General features: G+C 44.6%; 1 protein-coding gene across 2 annotated transcripts in view; it reads left to right on the top strand.

Annotated features, from left to right (window-relative positions):
* LOC138510510 (zinc finger protein 777-like) overlaps nucleotides 1–18883 on the top strand; it is a 367312-nt gene extending 348429 nt beyond the window's left edge. For both annotated transcript variants that reach the window (XM_069626210.1, XM_069626209.1), the window contains exon 9: nucleotides 12963–18883. In XM_069626210.1, coding sequence (XP_069482311.1) covers nucleotides 12963–13702 — 740 coding nt within the window. In that variant the 3' untranslated portion in view covers nucleotides 13703–18883. The remainder of the gene's footprint in view (nucleotides 1–12962) is intronic.
* The last annotated feature ends 1199 nt before the right edge of the window (nucleotides 18884–20082 follow it).

Genomic DNA, 20082 nt, shown 5'->3' with positions numbered 1-20082 from the left:
AGTGTGGAGAGAGGCACAGTGTGGAAGAGGAGAGAGTCGTAGTATGGAGGGAGAAGTAGCTTAGAGGGAGGAGTAGTGAGTAGGCAGGTGTAGTGTGGAGGAGGGCCTAGTAAGAAGGAGGGGGGAGTAATATCAAAGGGTAGATACAAAGACTGGAAAGTACGCGGGACCGAGGAGGAATAGAGTAGAGACAGGCTGACTGGGAGAAGGAGTGTAGCAGAAAGACCAAGAGAAGGGAGTGGAAAAAGTGAGCGAGAAAGGCAAATACAGAATCAAGGCACAAATCGCACATCCCTTTAGATCCATCCCTAAGACCTGACTAGACATGGGAAAGTTAGGAAGTCCCTGAGGGAGTTTAGTGTGATAAGGCCAAAGGCTTTTAAATCTCCCCGTATTTACCGATTAGCATACTGAGAGTGAAACCATCATCATTATATAGTAACCTGGGGCTAAAGACGTCTGGCCCAGGGAGGCAGTGTGTTGAGAGGAGAGAGAGTGGGTGACTGGCCTAGGGCCCGTTGATACATCAGTAAACACTTTTGAACCGCTTCTGGGATTTTGAGTCATTCTTGTGCCATCTGTGATGTGTGGTATCAAAAGAGGAATTCTACATACCCCAACACAGAGGTCGGCCTACACCAAGGGAACATGGATAAGATATTTGAAACAGAAGACTCCTTGGTAACGCCAGTACCACACGCTGGATCAGAGAGGTTTGGGAAATACGAGTGGGGTTGGAGTTCTTAAGCCTCAAAATGGTCAGAGGTCTCCCAGAATTTGCTGATCCAGACAATGGGCCTCATTCCGAGGCTGGCGGTAAGGGTTAACGGTCACCGTTAATGGCAACGGTGACCGTTCACACTTACCACCATATTCCGAGTTCCCTTTTGCGGGTTGGCATTTAACGCCTGCTTTTAGCAGGCGTTAAAAATCCAACCCGCAAAGGGACCTTGGAGTAAATTACGGCACCGTAATTTACGGTGCCGTAATTTACTCCTTCCCCATTCCCATTGAGCCCTATGGGGGCAGGAATGGAGATGGGGAACCGGTATGGTGAATGGGGAATTACCGGTCCCTCCAACCTTGGAATGGACCAGTAATTACTCCATTCACCATGCCAGATTTCCATGGAGTAAATAGCTCCATGGTTGCTTACCATGGTGCTATTTACTCCATGGATAGCGCCAGCCTCGGAATGAGGCCCAATCATCCAGCACAGCTCAATCCACCCGAAGAGAAACCATCCCGGCTACAGTACCCTCTTGGACCAAATACGAGAGGGCCAGGAAAATACCTCTCATCTAAGGCAAGCTCAAGCCAGTGGAAGCGGATTGGGACATACTGGCAGTAGCCCCGCATTCCAGCAGTGAAGAAGTTGCACTTCCTTGGATACGTTCTTTCTTCCATCTTACCCACCCAGCTCTACTCTTTCTTTGAGAGCCTGGTATGCAAGTTGATCATCTCTCCCTCCTACACCCTGACCATTGCTACCATTTACCAGCCTCCAGGTGCTACCACCTTGTTCCTGTCTGAGTGGGCTGATTTCTGTTCTTTACTTTCATCCACTTCCAATCTCCTCCTCTTTTGTGATTTCAACATCCAATTGGACTCCCCTGTCACAGCATTCACTCTTTTCATTGACCTCTGCACCTCTCTATTCCTCTCCATTCTCCCTTCTGGTCTAACCCACTCGGTTGGACACACACTGGATGCCCTCATCCACTTTGACCTTTCTTCCCCTCCCCCCACTGCTCACCCCTCTCTCTTGGTCAGACTGTTCTCTCCTCTCCTCCCACCTGGGTACCTTCGGCTCTCTGACTGCACCCCCCAAAGCCCTGCCAGCCTCGTTCATGAACATCCGCCCAATGAAATGAGTGTGAGCTGCTGCCTTCGCTTCCACCTTCATCCCATCTTTCCCCCACACCTGAGATTCTACCGCTGGCCATGCTCTCAGCAACTTCTACTTGGCCATCACAGATGATCTTGACATTCCTGCCCCAGTCATGAGGATCCGTCTGAAACCTGCCTCTAAGCTTAACACCTAGTACATCTCCGAACTTGCGGCCCTGAAATGAAAGTGCAGAGTGGCGGAACGGAACTGGCAAACCTCAGGCTCACCCTTTGACAAACTTGCCTGCCACCTGCTCCAAAGGCAATACAGACTCTCCAACCATGCCAAGAAAAGAGCCCACATTTAGGCACGGGTATCCGGTGCATCCAACAACACGGCTGAACTCTTCAAGATCCGCAGGAAACTAGCCAACTGTTATGTTCTGAAGTTACTCTTATAAAGAGTTCCCTGTAATCATACTCACAGTAGAATGTATCATTGTGTACTACATTCCACAGTAGAGTGTGTTAGGATTTTAGAGTGTTTGGTTTGAAACGTTGACTGTTATTATGTTGGAGTCAGCAGCCAAGGCTGTGGCTCTGTGGGCTTCGATTAAAGAGCTTACTTAACTTACCCAAATGTCATCCTTTCAATGGCGACAAGGATTCCGGTATCTTGAAGCCCACTGAGCACAAGGACAGCAGCAGTCGCACAGAAGGCGGTGGTACCAAGAGGACAGCGTCGACGAAAGAAACCAGATAAGTGAAAGAGGGGATGGTCCCAACAAAGCAACAAGCGCCAGTGAACCTTTCCCCAGAAGGAACTAGAAACTAGTTGCGCGCAAGAAGACTGAGCATGCGACTCGACTGACACACGGCCGGCCTGAGTAAAGGACCTTAGCGCGTGACGCATGTGTATACGCAACCCAAAAAAAACGCTACCAAGGAAACAGAGTCCCAGAGGGATGCACAGAGCACTGAACGCCGAAATATAAGAACGGCACAGGGTGCAGTGATTAGCAGGCGGCAGCAAAGCTACAAATTAGCACAGCGTGGAGCTCACCAGCAACAACTAAGTCACCTCGGAGTGAGGAGTGAATCAAATATTTAAAAAAGCGGACAAAAACAAGAGACGCGAGAGGGCCACCACAAGTGAAATAATCAGATTCTTAGACATTTTTTCGTTAGAGATCAGTTTCCAAGCACGCTAGTGACAAATAATGGAGTGCAATTTACGCCTGAAAGGATGAGCACATTTTTGTGTGAGTACAGTATCAAACATGTTAAGACAGCTCTATATCACCCCAGGGCAAATGGCTTAGTGGAAAGGTTAAATAGATTTATCAAAGGAGGGTTTCAATTGGTGTTGAGAGCGGCTTTACCATGGAAAGTGGTACTGAGGCAATTTGTTTGGGGTTATAGCACCATTTTATCATAGGGTGCTTCATCATTATGCACTATTTAATTATTAACTTTCAAATTTCATTATTAGGGTTCTGGGGGTGGGCATATATTATGTTCAGAAGTTACTCTTGTTAAGAGTTCCCTGTAAGTATACTCACAATAGAATGTACCAGTGTTCTAGCTCCCTGTACTACATTCCACAAGGATTTTAGAGTGTTTGGTTTGAATCGTTGACTGTTATGTTGGTCAGCAGCACGGGTTGGTGCTCTGTGGACTTCAATAAAGGTCCTTACTTAACCAAGTGTCATCCTTTCACCAATCCTTCTGCAGTCTCCTCATCCCCATGCCCTCTGCAACGTACTAGCCATTCACTTCACCACCAAAACTCAGGACATCCTGAACACCCTTGTTACTCACCCACCCAACCCATCCCACTACCCCTTGCCTCACTTGGCTCCTCACCCTTCCCCCTCCCCCCCTCCCTGTCACACCTCAAGAAGTTACTAGAGTTGTCCACTCCATGAAGGTCTCTTCTACACAGGTCCCTTGCTCCTCCAGAACCTTCAAGGACAACATTGGCTCGCTTGCCCCTGTACTTGCTGATTTCTGAAACCACTTTTTTGCCACTGGATCTTTCCCCTCATCCCTCAAGTACTCCCTTGGGTGCCCCCTCTTGAAAGAACCTTCAGCAGACCCTACCTGTCCAGCCAACTACCATCCTATTTCCATCACCGCCTTCCTGAGGAAACTGCTGGAGATGCTGGCCTTGCCCCAACTTAACTTGCATATTGAAATTGTTAATGGTCTCCACGACCATCCATCTGAATTCTGAGCATCCAGAGTCATGGAAACTGCTCTTCTCAACACCCGTGAAGAACTGCTCGCATCCCCGGACTACAACTCCTCAGATATCCTCATCCTACTCAATCTTTCCTCTGCCTTTGACACGGTCAACTGTAGGCTCCACAATACCCTTGGTATCTCGAAACGGGCACTGGATTGGCTGACCTTCCTAACTGACCGCTCGTTCCCAAGTCACCCGGGGCACCTTCACCTCTCCTACTTCCTTCTCCTCCTCTGGTGTCCCCCAGGATTCTGTCCTCTCCCCTTGGCTCTTAAACATCAATCTTGCTCAGCTGGCACTCATCTCCTTCTCCCCAGCTTCCAGTATTATGCAGGTGACACACAACTCTTTTTCAAACTTCCTGCTGACCCTCTTGCACCTTCCATCATCCCTGACTGCTTATCTGCCATCCAGTCCTGGTGCACTTCCAACAATCTCTGCCTCAATGCCAGTAAAATTGCGATCCTTCCCATTGGGACCCCTGCTCCCTCCTTCTTCCCTTCACTCTGGCCTTCCTCCATGGGCTCTCCCCCGGCTCCTTCTGAAGTCAGAAACCTTGGAATCATCTTCGACTCCCTTCTCTCCTCCCTCCCTCACACGCAGGACATTGCCAAGAAGTCCCACTTTCAGCTCTTCTTTAAGGAATTCTCCCTTTTCTCACTTTCTCCCAGAAGCTCAATGTTACCCGAGCCCTGGTTCTCTCTAGGCTTGGCTGTTGCAATAGCCTCCTCCTGAATCTACCTTCTTCCACTATGTGACCTCTCCAGCTATTTCAGAATAGGGCAGTGAGACTTATCCTTGGCCTTAAACCCAGGGACCACATCTTCGGCTCCCAGTCGCTGCATGGATTAAATTCAAATCCATGTGCATCATCGACAAGGCTGTAGTGGCCAGCGACCACACTATCTTCACCTCTCTCCTACTAAATACTCTCCCTCTAAACCTATATGTTCCTCTGGCTCCAACTCTTTGTGTGTAAAGCGTTTTGGTAAGGGGGAGGAAGTTGATCGCTTTCCTCAGCTGGCTCCCTCCTATGGAACAGCCTCCCCCTCCTTCTGCGTCTTGAGCAGGACTTTCTGTAATTCCGGAAGCTCTTCAATACTTTCCTCTTTACCTCCTCCTTACCTTCTTCTCTCACAATTGCTGTGATTGGTGTCCTGGGCCCTTATACATCCTCAGGGCCCCTGACCTCCCACACCCAATCGCCCCAGCTTGTCTACCTTCAGCACTTGCCTTGGCACACCGTCTGCCCTGCAGGCTCGCTCTTTCACCCAACGTGGCTCCAGGCTGTGTAGCACTTACCATACCTTTGCACTTTATCTGTGGGTCACCCACCAGCACAGACACTCCATCACCTACCCCCACTGCCCTCTTCCTTGCTGCACTTGCACGTTCTGAATACTCACAAGGCATAGTAGGTTTGTCCTTTTCTTTTTTTCCCTCCACTTTATTTAATATTTAAGTGTTTTGTAATGTGTTTCATTTCCATGTTCCTACCCTTTGCTCTGTGGGCACTTTGAAACAGAATTGACTTGCTGTATAAGTGCCTAACAAGCGAACAATAAATAAATAAATAAGATGGCGGAATACCATGTTGCCCAAAGGACTTGCATTCACTGTGACACCGGACCCTCCCCAACACCCATGGAGGACCTGCCAAGGACCTTAGTTGATGGGCAATTTAAAATCAGTCGCAATCACCAAGAATGTTTGACAGCTCTACAAGGTGTAATGGTCAAGGGACGAGAACAAACGGCGAATCTCCAGACTATTCTACAAAAGCCTGGCACTGGGCAGATCCCTCCACTTTCTTTGTCAATTTTGAGAGGGTTGCAGAGACCATATGGTGGAACGCTAGACCAAGTACATTGCTCCACTGTTGATTTGGTAAGCCTTACAAGCTTTAAACCTTGATGTATTTGCCCTACGAGGATTTGAAATGAGACCTCCTCAAGTGATTACGACAAGACTGATAGCATTATCAGTTTCGCCTTCAGCACATACATCTATGTCAAGGTGAAACTCTGCAACAGCTGTCCTATCAAGTAATTGACCTGTTCAACAAGTGCCTCTTGGATAAGACCTATAGGGAGTTGAAAGACTTGTTGGTATTGCATTGGAGCAGTATATAGACTCCCTAGCCCCATGTCTAAAGAATGTCACATGGCATCTTCATAACCCCACTCTGGAGGAGGCCATACAAGCAATGTATGCATTTGGTCCGGCAAAGCCAAAGGGATAACCTATGGAAATTGGGCTTCTTCATCCAGGTCCAAGCGTCCCCCATCGAGGTGGAACCAGCAAAATGGATGGGAGAACCAGATTACCTTGTAGATTTGTTCCAGGAGGAAGGGAGGCCAGACCTGGGACTCTGGACGGTGTGTAGCATGAGGGAAATCGATAGAAAATGTCATAATCCTGTCAAAATACAAGGTCTCCCGGCGAAAGCCCTTGGAAAGAACAAAGACTGCCGTCCAGGCTGATAAGACCGCAGTAGAAGATCTACATCCAGATAATGGAAAGAGATGGGAGGAAGATGAGGAGAGGGGTGTATGCCAGTGTGTGAAAAGGCAATTACCCTAGCCTTGTGAAGGGGGGACGGGACCCCCTGTTATCCAGGGGTGGGAGGGCCTACCAGTGAGAAATCCAGAGCCAGTCCTACCCCTGAGTTGGATAGTGGCAGTTGAGAGGGCCCCAATTCCTTCCCCCCCTTGTATCGGTCTGTAAAACCCTTTGTCGAGCACCACATGCCATCCGCAGAAAAAGCCCGACCACCAGCTGTAGTGCCCCAGCCTCCGTGATGCACTGCCAGCAGAGCAAGACCAGCAGCGATAAAGAAGCCCAGCAACCCCATCTACATGCAGTAGACTGAGAGGAATGGCTGGCTGCTGCTGCCGTGTGATGGTGGTGAGCATGCACAGCTGCCAGCGAGCGCACTACGCCACCAGGGACTTGTATGAGGGGCCAAGCCCTCACAAGTAAAGGACTTTCCTTAGGGCTGCCAGGAACTGTACCACCTAATAAGAACATACACCTTCCCGGGACATCACTGCTGTTCCGCCAACGGGCCTGAGCAGAATAAATGGGCGGGCCGTAGGGCACTACTGGTAACTTTGCCTCTCATCACAACGCCCCAGGTGGGGAAGTCTCTGCCAGATTGGCCACAAACAGAGAACTATTCCAGAGATTTGGAGGGAGCTAAAAAAAAAAGAGACCACAGAAGGCATGAAGTGTGGGTTATTTGGGTGAGATCATAGGAGGAGGAGGTTCAAGACTAAGAAACCAGCAGGAGGCAGGAAAAGCAGCAGTGTGTGAAGGTGATTTCTGGAAAAGGTGAGTTATTGGCTAGTGAGTGAAAGTGGTACTGCATTGTGTGTGCATTTTAATAATAACTATTGAAACATCTTTGAGAGTTGGTGTGTTCTTGAGGCCATCTGTGACACTACACCCTAAAGCCAATGTAGGGTAAATTAATCACCCGAGGGCATAAGTGGGCTGCCTAAGAGGCGCCTTCGGGGCAACCCATTACGATATACCTTAAGTAAAGCAAAAAGGGTTTCAATGTCAGCAGCATTTCAGAAGAAGTCCCTCTGGCCACCAACAATATCAGTGATTTAAAAAAATAGAGGGTGACAAAACGTGAGGGGCCCGTGAAGTGGCCCTAGACTCCCCAAAAATAGGAATTCTGACTTAACAGTCCTGTCCGCTGTCTTTGGTTGCAAGGACAAGACTGTTCTTTGAGAGACCCTGAAAGAGATGGAGGTTAAGGACGTACTGTTGAATATTATCCTTCAGCTTTACTTTAATTTAACAGATGTAGTTTTGGTATGGCTCAGAACGGAAGAGCACAGAGCCCGTTTGAAATAACTCGAGGAGTTGGACAGTGTTGTGTCCCTTGCCCCTCTGCTATTTTCTTTATTTTTAATGGTCTAGAACAGTATTTTCTACAAACACCTTTATATGTTTCTACCGTAGCGACGAGGCGTATCCCTGTGATGTTCTATGTAGATGAGGGTGTGCTGATTGGTCATAACCCAGTTGGCCTTCAGAGCCTAGTGTTAAAGTCAGCAGCTTTTATATTCACTGTGAAAGTATCAAAAGCTGTTATTCTGTGGATTCAGTCATGAGTAGTCAATGGTTTTCTAACAACTTGAGCTGGACCCACCCTTTAAAATGAATTAAGGTGGCCTAAAGTAACAGGGCAACACTGACCATTTTCTGTCAGCTGCAAGGTGGCCTAAAGTAACAGGGCAACACTGACCATTTTCTGTCAGCTGCAAGGTGGCCTAAAGTAACAGGGCAGCACTGACCATTTTCTGTCAGCTTCAAGGTGTCCTAAAGTAACAGGGCAACACTGACCATTTTCTGTCAGCTGCAAGGTGGCCTAAAGTAACAGGGCAACACTGACCATTTTCTGTCAGCTGCAAGGTGGCCTAAAGTAACAGGGCAGCACTGACCATTTTCTGTCAGCTTCAAGGTGTCCTAAAGTTACAGGGCAACACTGACCATTTTCTGTCAGCTGCAAGGTGGCCTAAAGTAACAGGGCAACACTGACCATTTTCTGTCAGCTGCAAGGTTTAGCACCATCTGCTACAGTTGGCGTCTGCCAAGCCAAATCATTGTTGCAGGTGAGTTTGGGTTTAGACCTGCCTAGTGGCGTTTAGAGGCACTGAGTAATGTCACTGCACCCATGACCCAGCATGGATGAGAACGAGGAAGGGGCAACCAAAAAGACGCCTGTAGAAATGACGCATGGGGCAGAGAACTCGACAGTAGTGATGACAGCAACAGGGGCCATGCAGCACCCTGGAAGACACACAGATCAGTGTTGAGAAGCGGTAGAGCACAGCCACTCAGCAAGGAAATGATCCTTTGATGGAGGCATCGGCTGGGGATGACCCAAGATGTCTGATGACCTAATTGAGTCTGAGCATCATCAATCCCCTCAGATTTCCAAGCCAGTAAGTGCCATCCATGCGGAGAGGCAAAGGACAGTGGCTATTGCTAGGGAACTGTGCACATGATATGATATGATATGATATTTATAACGCGCTTAATACCCAGAGGTTTCTAAGCGTGGACCCGGGGATCGAACCTGTGTTGCTACGTATCGTCTTGCTTCCAACGCGAGCACGTTGCCCCTGAGCTATCCTCCCACACAGTGAGTAATAAGTATCAAGCAACCTGCACTCAGGAGCAGAGATAAATGCACACAAACACCCAGGATGTGCAAGTAGAACGTGATATGGGGTAAGCACCTTGAAGCTCTGTATGATTACAAAGAAAGTCTGCAAGCTCCTCACCAAGCATCGCTGTAAAAGTTACTGTCAGTGCTAAACCTACACACAGGATAAGCAATTACAGGGTCTGTAAGCTGGCACTCTTGATGGTTGGTATTATATAAGGTAACTTAAAGACAATACTAATGAGGACGATAAAAACAGCAAAGGGGGATCACTTAATACATTAGACTCTTCACAAGGGACATGGAAGAATCGTGTTTACAGGATAGAAAGGGAAACCTAGACATTCACACAAGAGCTGGACTTAACGCCACACTCTGCTCTGAATAGGGAACCAGGGGAGATGTGCACAGGAACATCTCCCCTGAATCTCCCCAGGAACAGGCTCTTAAGAGTGAGACAAGGAACAGGGGGAGGGGAAATACAATTACTAGACCAAAACCTGCCCGCTCTTTACCCAGTGCTCGGAAGGAAAAGTGTACAAAATAGCAATTCTTTTAATGAGGGATGTCTTATGGATCAAGTTTGCACTGCAGAAGAGAGTAAGGGCAAAGACCTATAGAACACAGACAAACTGTGCTGAACAGGAAAACACTGGAAAGCTCTGACTGCAACATAGATGAAACCAGAAAGGAAATCCAGGAAGCAGAAAATAGCACTAAGCACACTAAACTCGAAATCCAGGAGCCAGAAAACAGGAACTAGGGACTAGAACTAAGAATAAAGTAGCAGGATCAAGGGAACAGCCACAAACTAGAACCAAACATGAACACTGCTACAATGGCCAGCGCTGGACTGAAGCCCACCCCTAGGAACAGAGTTCACCAATGTTAAAGGTAAGTAACCGTTTGTTGCTAAAGTATTTTAAAGTTCTCCTGTACAAAGCAATGGATCACAAAGTCCTAGTAGTACTATAGAACGTATTAAAGGGGAAGTTCTCTCAAAAATGTTTTATTGGCCATAATTAAAAATATATATTGACTTTAAAAAAAATAAGTGTCTATGAAAAACTGCAAATCAGCTTTGAAGTCCTGCTTCTAAAGGATTTGGGGCATCCATTTTGAAGGTAGAAACAGTACAATCTGCTCTCGGGAGCTTGAGCTGGTTACTGCAGGAGAGCAGAGAATTAAAATACACGTTCATAGAAAGAGCAGTCCTATGAATGCCAATCCTAATACAGCAAACAAACACTTTTCAGCAAAATTATTTTGCAGAAAAAAGTTTGTTTACTGTTTTCGAGTGGCATTTATGAGTGGCATTCATAGGGCTGCCTGTCCTGTGAACGAGGCAAACGTGTCCTGTTTATTTAAACGTGCGTGGTTGCCTTGCTGTTGGGAATGGACTCCTGTGGTTAAGGCTTGGGAGTGAGGTTGAAAAATGCCTTCCTCCCCAAAATCAGTCCAGGTTAATACAGTCAGCGAATATGCTATGGGTCCTATTGAAAGAGATGTGAAAGCTGCACAAAGAAACTATGTTCCTGTTAGTCACATAGTTAATTGTATGATTGAAAGGACTGGCTGGAACGACCAGCTATGATTCATTTATATATAATAATGCTCCATGTGGACATTAGAACCTGATGTTCATGCCAGAGAAAATGTGTTAACACCACTAGAAGAGAAGATGCGACATGGAGTACTAGCGTGGTGGCTAAACAGATAGCAGTGCTTGCCACCGACTCTCACGTGTGATACAAATTTACATTTGTAGCGCCACAATATTGGGCTTCCGAGAATCTTACTCTTGTAGCAGTTCTGAAAAGACTAACCATGACATTGCCTTGCATGTTACTATGAATGGATATGGTTACAAAAACAAAAGACTGCAATGAATGTTTTGGCGATTTGTATCAGCCCTCTTACATGATAGTTCAAGACCTGTTTTTAGGATGGGGAAGTGGGCGCGCTACACTGCCTTCATTCTGAGACACGTTGATGATTGCCCCCTCCGACCCTCACTTGTGTGGGATTTTAAGGTACTTCCATGAATTGTAAAACTAAAGGTTGATACTGCAGCTGACAGCTCAGTTGGTCTGGAAGACTTGAATGTTTCTACTTCACACCAGTAAGCATGGGATATTACAGTGAGGTTCTGCTGACATACAGAGAATTATTCTAATGAACTAAGACGCCTTTATGTAGTAAAACGACTGCATAATATGCACGCTCAAAATCACTATATAATATACAAAATTACGCTGATGCTGTATATCTTCTTCATGCTGATCCTTTATTGGTGCAAATGACGTGTTCTCATAGCTGAAGTGGCAGAAGCCATAGTAGATGCATTTCAGACACAGGTCCAACGTCCGGTCTAATTCTGTCCTAACAATGGGGGTGCACCCAACAAAAATGTACAACCTGACAACGTGAGGAGAAAACCTTTCAAGTCTTATTGCCTGCTTACTCGGATGTGGATGCTTGAAAACAACCTTGTTGGCTTCCATTTATAATGGAAATGATAGGAGTCTTCAATCATAATCTTCCTTTATCATTTCATTTATAGACACTGACGTTGCTTGCAGGACAACGCTGCCACTTCCCGGTACAATACAGAGCCATGGAAATATAAATGTTGCCTAAATCTCCAAGCTCCACAAAGGCATGTGTGGGACAGTGGTCCCATTAATGACCAAGCAGACTTTTGGTTTGGTCACGTCACAAATTCTTGCTATGTCAAATAAGGTAGTTTTGCTAAGGAAAATCCTTTAGAAAAATGTTGTAAAGTGGTCTATGGGTCAAACTTAATTCTCGTAAATATCGGGAAGTGATAGAAAAGAAGAAGAAACCGGGGAAGCTAAATACTAATGAAAATGTGAAGGAGGCTATCAAACCCCGGAGACTATTGGCTGTTTTGGGGAACAGCCATTAGTAACTATGATGGGGTCTTGTAGACTTTCCGAGATGAATGATGTTTATGTTTCCGCAAACTATATAGCTGAGGAAAAGGGTAGGCCTTGCGGGAAATACTTTGTAAAACCAGAGTGTGTTGCATTGGAATTGGGGAGGAGTTGGTTGTTTTTACTGTGGGCAATAAACTACAACAAATGGGGCATTTGTCCTGGCCTGTGCAAAGTTCTGGTCAAACGCTATCTGAATGAGGCTAAATCTGGGTCTTGTGCATTGCTTTATGGCGAATGCGGTTTGCTAGAACTGAACTAGTACCACCATCCTCTTTGGGAACCGTGGTAGTTCCTATTTTTAGAGAAGTTAACCAAGGTAGGTATCTCCCTAAATTATGAACCCATTTCGCCAGTATTCAGTCTTGTATTGTTTGAAATACCTCTGAACCCTCAGACCTTCTCATTTATTCCTGCTGGCCTGTCTGTGTGTGTCAGGGAGTCGATGTACACATTAAATTGCTTTATACAATTGGCCGCACCATGTGAGTGCACGTACATCCACGAAACATTTGGAATGGCACATTCAACACTACCCATATCTACATAAGGTGACATCCTGTGTGATGTATTGCTCTATATCATTAATTCTCAGGATCTTTTCATTGAAACATTGAATGGTTATTTTAAAAGAATTGTTAACTGCTATAAAATTACGTTGTATGTCTTGTTCTGTGGCTCACTGAAATAAAAATATTGTTTGATAAGCACAAATAAAGCCAATTTTATTTTTATTCAAAAGGTGATAGAACCATGAGCAGAATCGACGAAGAATCTGTGAATTTTACTGGCAAAACGAATCCACCCAGATTTTCATCAGAAAAAGCAAAAATGACGCTTTTTCACAAGTCCAGGAAGGGAACAACCTCCATAAGCCGCAAGTGGCCTGAAAAGACAGAGGAACTTAAAGAGGAATCGGACGCTCAGTGCGAAAGTAGTTTCAGCAATTCATCGGATTCCAAATTAAATCAGGAAATGGTCAAAGTAGATTTTCCTGATAAATTCATCAAGAGTGAGAGTCCCGACAGTGAAACGTTTCTTAATTATCCCCCTAAGGTACAGGAAAGTTGGCATCCTTTTGCTGAGCGGGAACAAAGCTTCTTTCATAGAGGAGGTTCCACGGTGCATCACAGAACTTCTTCAGATAACATTATTTATCAATGTGCGGAATGTTTGAAAAGCTTCAGTGGGAAGACGCCATACCTCAAGCACCAGAGAACCCACCACCGGTCATACCAATGTGCTCAATGCGGGAAAAGCTTCAGCTGTAAGTACCATCTCATTCGGCATCAGACGAAACATACAGGGGAGAAACCGTATCAGTGCGACGAGTGCGAGAAATGCTTTACTCAAAAAGGAAGCCTTACTATACATCAGAGAATCCATTCAGGGGAAAGGCCGTATAAATGTACTGAATGCGACAGCTGCTTCCGCGAAAAGAAACACCTTGTTGGACACTTCAAAAAAGCTCACAATCTATGAAGGTCTGCACAAGGCGAACAACACAGAAAACTGTTGAGTGGAAAACTGGAGGCCCAAATCAGCCAGTGGCCCTCTAATAGTAATGGGGAACGTTATCCTGTCTTGGGCTGACTAAAAAAAAGGTTCATACCTGACCTCGCACCCAGGCAGATCACGTCACCCGAAGTGGCCGCATTAACAGTGATGGAGGCCTGATCAAGGAATGAAATATTTAACGTTTATAATCGGAAGGGCCATTATTCTGTACACCAGAAAAAGATTGTTCACTCCTTGCAAATGCAGGATTGCACATTCGATAGAAATGCTATTGGGAGAATTGGCACTGCTAGGAAACCTCTCAGAGGGAGCAAGACTAACGAGTACTGCAGAAGCATGAACGCGTAAAAGAAAAGTGAGGCGCTTGCTCTTACAATGATCACAAGATGTCCTGAAATGGTCAGTGCCTGAGCAGTAATGTGAAGAGTGTGTACTTCCAGGAGCATAATACAATGCATCTGGCTGCATGGGCCAAACTATTGCATTCTACGGCTCCATCTTTACGGGTGCCAGCCCCCCCGCATGCCTCCCGTTTCATCTCCCCTTTATCTCTTCCACCACCCTCAATCCCTCTTCCCTCCAACACTCAAAAACGACTGCAGTAAGTTTTCCTTCTGACCAATGCAGCCAGAAAGGGATTGTATGACAAAGCATGCATCTCCAGCACCTACCCCCACCACCCATTCCTTTTGTGTTTAATTTCTTGGCTGGACCTAGTTTCCTTTCTACAACGTCATTTATGGGCCTCGCCGCTCCCCCTTCAGCGTTCTCCGTTTTCCAATCCACAGTGTAATCACGCCTCCCTATCCATCTAATTTGGAATCCACTTGTAACAAACACTGTGTGCCTGATTATTTTCTGATGAGGCACTTGGAATAGTACTGTACCCTTTTATTTGCACAAGGTGGCTATGTAAAATGTACATGATATATGGATATGTAACTAGACAGTGGTACACATGTGGAGCCTCTATATGGTGTCACAGAGGACAGGGTCGTGATATTGTACTAATTTGCTACACATTTATGTGGAAAAATGGAAAATGTCATCAAAATGAAGCTGCTAGGGAATATCATTAAACTATAAAATGTGGAAATTCGAAAGGAAAAAGGATCAGGAAAAACGTTTTAGGAGACGTAGTTAAAAAGACCACATGAACAAATAAGTAAATACCAAAAGCACAGGCATCCGCTGAGAGGTAAAATAAAATGACCACCGACTTATCGCTATCAAATATTGCAACACAAAATGAATGTGCTAATTAGTGTTGAAAATATGTTGTTTCTTCCTGTCTTCTGCCCTCATTGCCCCGTTCACTTTTAGACAAAGGAGAAGCTCTCACGACAGAAGTGTCCTCCCACGAATGCACTGCAGGCGGAAACCGGTGCAGCGCCTTGTGTTCCAGCTGGTTGGGTACAGTGGCGGAGGGATGCTGCCGGATATGCTGCTGCTGCTTGAACCTATGTAGCATCCTTTGTTACTCTGGTTGCATACGCTATGAGTTCCCTAAAGCGCTTGGCATAGAGCTAGCGTGCACTACAGCCGCCATGCCTGCAGCCGCACTGAAAGGGCTCAATTATAGCGTTCGCCCGGTTGCCTCTAGAGTTGTCTCAGAAACCTATTGCTTAGCAAAAGGTTTTTTATAAAGGCACTGTTTTAACTTCTTTTGAGAAATTCTGTTTAGAAATCAGATAAACATGTTTTAAAGTTGATGTTTCCTCCAGAGTCTTTTAAAAGGAATCTGTGGAGCATGCCCTGAACTCAGGGTGTGCTTCGACATGCCCACCCCATTTCCTGAATCATTTACGCATATATTTTCTAGTTCTGCGCAATACATTTCATTCACATAGAGCTCGAGCAAATTAACATCTTGGTAAATCCTGGAGAAATTAGTCTGTTTGAATAATAAAGAAAAACATTGTATCCTTGATCTATATATCTGCTGTAGTCTTGTGCAACCCTTTTCTTTATCGCTCTAAGGATATTCCTATTAAGCCGCTTGCCTAATAGCCAATGATTCAGTTGTAACCTTTAATCCAGCAGGAAGGTATGAGGCCTTATAGAATTGTGCTCCTAGTCACAGGCTGCAGCTCATCACTCATTCCTGCTGGCTTTACAATTCAAGATATGAATACTCATAAGAAGTGTGCAAAGGTGTCCCCTCACTGAACACTTCTACCTCGAAAGTGACTTTATTCATATACAAGATGGAACTTTGAGAGAAATGATTATAAGGAGGTTTTCCCAGAGACCAAGATGAGGGCTAAATGACCATCAACTACTACATCATGCAGAACATGCGAAGTCTACACCCTAAAAACGTCATAACGTTATGGACTGTATAGAATTTCACCACGTTAACCCTTTAAGTTCCCTTAGGATCTATGTATGCACTCTAAGAAAATATTCTTGTTTTGTCCTTAGGGAGTATATAGATGTCCTACTGTGGTGGGAAAGAATCTCTGCAAGTTCTTTGTCTACCCACTCCCAAGTTGCAGGGACCAACAGGCTCCATCATCTTTTTGCCCTGGGTGATGGGCACACAAGAGTTATACTGTCTATCATTAGACAAAGGTCTACGTATACACATCTTTAAATTCAGGGTGAGCTCATGTGGAATAAAAAGCAAAAATCCTCCCCACCGTCAGGTTAGGGAAGGGTTCTCTGACTGAATTCTCCAGCAGCAATAAAAAGTTATTCCACTCTGTGACCACAGCGAATTATCTTTAAAAATCGCATGTCGTAAGATCATGAGTCGAATGCAGCTTTGCTCTGTTATTTTCGCCATTGGCACATACAAATGCACAAATAGCCGGTCTGAACACAAGAAGTGAAAACATCTGTTTGATTTTAATCCATGGTGTTGTATTCTTCAAAGAATGAAAACCAGTGGCAGTCCATCCAAAGGCCCCCCGGAGCGTATTCCTTTTGAATAATTTTGAAGATGTTTACAAACACTTAGAAAATGTATAAGAATCATGGGGTCATGTGTGGCAGATGTTTATGCAATGGTGCGGGCCATTAAAATGGTAAAACAAGCCCTTTACCAAAGAAGACCTTTTACAGCAGGCAGGTGTTATTTGGGCTGGGAATCCAGCGTGATTATCTAGTGGATCACTGACATTTGAAGGCACGGCCAGCAACAGTAGTCCAGACATCTATCGAATGGCTTGCTTCGTGAGTAGAACAAATGAATTCCAGGAAAAGGCTGCTTCCGGAACGCTGACCTAAATATTGTCCTTCACTTCATTACTGGACCTATTGGGCTAATATTAGAAGGACTGGCACCCACATTTAACAACTGGAAGCTGCATTAGTTAATGCTACAACTACATTGTGACCATGAGGTAAAGGAAATGAAGGAGCAAGCTGTTCTGATGAAATGGACCATCTACGTATCATTGGATTTGATATTAAACCAGACTCGTTAGGGAGGGAAAAGCTCCTAGCCTCACAGTAATGTTGGTTCCCAATGTCCCTTAGATGGTTCTCTGATACTGTCCCTTATAAGTAGAAGTACTAGATCACTGAATGCGATGACGTGGATTTGGGGGCAAGCAAAATCGGGGAGATGAAAACATGTTTCTTGTGCTCTTCATAATTCTCATTCCTCCTCATCTCTTCACAGCGCCCACTGCTCTGATGGCACAAACTCCAAAAAGTGTTTTTCCCCTCAGACAATGCGAATAGCAAGACAATATGTGATTGTTTGGTTAATCCAGAAGACAGTACAATTCGTTATGTTATGATCTACAAGACAAAGAGTGACTGAAGGGAGGAAATGGACTCAGGCAGTGCTGCTTGTCTTGGAGTGCAATGTGAACATGTCCAGAAAAAACGTCTGTGATACCTTTTGGCTTGCTTCCTAAAACCGTTGCAGATAGAGAGCTGCAGAAAGCGGCTTTCCTTTGGGGCATAAACATCCTGAGAAGAGCATATGTGTTTAGGGCGACAGATGAATGCCAGCCATGATGCCAACCCACCCTTTTAAGTGCGACTGATTCCTTTAGTGGCGTGTACTGTAGGTACGGAGTTGCTGTAGCTACTATTACAAACAAGAGAATGTGTACCAATTCAGTGAATGACCTAAATTGGGTTATGCAACCCTTTTGAGTGCCCTTAATATACATGCCCTAAAAAGTCTTAGGTTGCTTTTACTACAAGGCGTGTATGTGGGCCCTAATGTGGGAGCTAGAATGAGTAAAGTCTTGCGCCACACCCTTACTAGTGCCCCCCTCTGCGAATCGCAGAAATCTTTGAGCTGAACATTTGCTTTTGTCCCACCTCTCTCTCTACTGGGGTGCCTGGCACTCAAAAGGTTTAAATGTCGAGTGTGTGTAAATGTAAAGGATGTGAGAAATGTTTCATTCCGACAGATGCAAATTTGTACCAGAATTTGGATGCACCCACATCCAGAACTGTGTACCAGAGCCCTGTCCACGGGATGAGCTCATCGTAGTTGCCAGATATTTTCCTGGAAAAAAAACTGTACAAATTGTAAAACAATATTTCCTTGAAGCGTGGATTATGTTGTATATGTTAATCTATTTATTATGTAACTGTAGCCTTTTTAATAAAATGGGATGGAGCAAATACCTACTATATCACAAATTCATAACTAAACATTAGTCATTCCATTTCATATAAGGTGTACAATCGCTTACAGAAAAGGAATCTGCTTCGTGTGCTCTAAAGTCATCCTTTAAGCACAGATCCTGTGGCTAATTTCTCCTACAAAAGTCTAACTGGGCGATTTGAACCACTTGTTACACTTGTTATTAAAAACGCAGCGGTAAGATTAGTTCTTACTTCGCTCTTTGTGGAGTTTTTAAAACTCCAAATTTCAAAACTTAATAATAATCCCTGTAATTGAAATGTTACAGGTTGCAGACAGTGTTATGAAAGACGGCATCGCACAATCCAAATGATGTATTGTTTAAGCTAGTAGTAATGGTAGATAAGGTTGTATATACATTGTTGGAGAACCAAAGGGAAGAAGAACGAAGAAACTGAAAAAAGTGATTAAATACATTTGTCACAGAGATACTTAAACTTAAACAATGTGTTTATTGTAGTCAAAGCGTTTGTGTGATCCAAAATGTGTCTGCAGTAAAATAATCAATGTATAAAAACACACACAACTACTATTGACTCTTTGCCTCTGTGTAATGAACAGGGAACATGTTTAATATTTCATATTTATTTATTGTTAAATGTTTGTACTACGGTAGGTCTTTTAGTTCCAATAACATTTAAGAAACTTTAAGTTTAAGTTGGTAAGAAATGTTCTTCTGGGATGGTTCCCAGTTTGTGGAGATTGTTTTATGTTAGTTTTGAATAGTTGTTCCCTTGACGCTGCAGACTACAATGTGCCAAAAGATCATGGCCATTTTTCTTTATTTAGTGCTTTTATAAGAGGATAATTATTTATGTCGGGGGTTAATCGGAGTGATAAGGATCTTATTATTTTTAAGTAGGTGTCTACGCCCAGGAGCAGGTGGGTTACCATACAGTTTGGGCTACAACCTCCTACTAAAATACTGATGCTAGCAGAAATGCCATTGATCTACCAGTTTTTAGCCCAGATCCACCCTATTGTTGTTTTGATTTGCATAGCCCAGTAACATTTTTTTAAAAACTCCTGTATACACTGCCAAGTATGTCTCAGTGAATTTTAGGGTAATACCCCCAAAACAGAATATCAGAAAATAACGAGGCTGAAAAGATCGAGATTTTGTGTCGCATTTCTGCAGGATTTTTGCACTTTTTCAAAATAAAATAAATGGGGGGTGGGGTAAGGGTATAATTTAAGGTATGGGAGAGTCGGTGGGTGATCTGCCCGTGCAACATGAAAAACTAAGTACAAAAAACATTTTGCAATTCGACCAAAAAAACCAGTCTTTTCAGCCTCATTATATTTCGTTTTTTTAACGTACAACCGAATTTTAGATGTGGTTCACTGGCAGTCAAATATTTGTCTGAGGCTAGCTCTAAAACTGGAACTATCCCAGAAACTAGAAAACGTACCTTTTTAAAATCACTCACCAAAATAAGTTATCTTCATTCAGAAACTCCCTCCCATCTAGATGAAAAGTGAAGTGCTTGAAAGGACTCTGCCAGGTCGAGCAAGGGTATACTCTACAGTAGGGAGCATCTGTACCTCAGGACAAAGCTAACAAGCCAGGTGTATGGGTGAAATGTATCATATGGAGTGTCTGAATTTGAAACATGCTCTGATCAACATACCTTCTTGGAGGGTACTCCCTTTGCTGTCACTGCTCCACTATACTGTCAATACCCTTGAAAACAGCATTGGAAGAAACATCCGAATGCCTGCTATTTTT

Source organism: Ambystoma mexicanum, chromosome 6p (genome assembly GCF_040938575.1).
Source record: "Ambystoma mexicanum isolate Mex_15411 chromosome 6p, UKY_AmexF1_1, whole genome shotgun sequence".
NCBI lineage: Eukaryota > Metazoa > Chordata > Amphibia > Caudata > Ambystomatidae > Ambystoma > Ambystoma mexicanum.
This window is presented reverse-complemented; position numbering and strand designations above follow the sequence as displayed.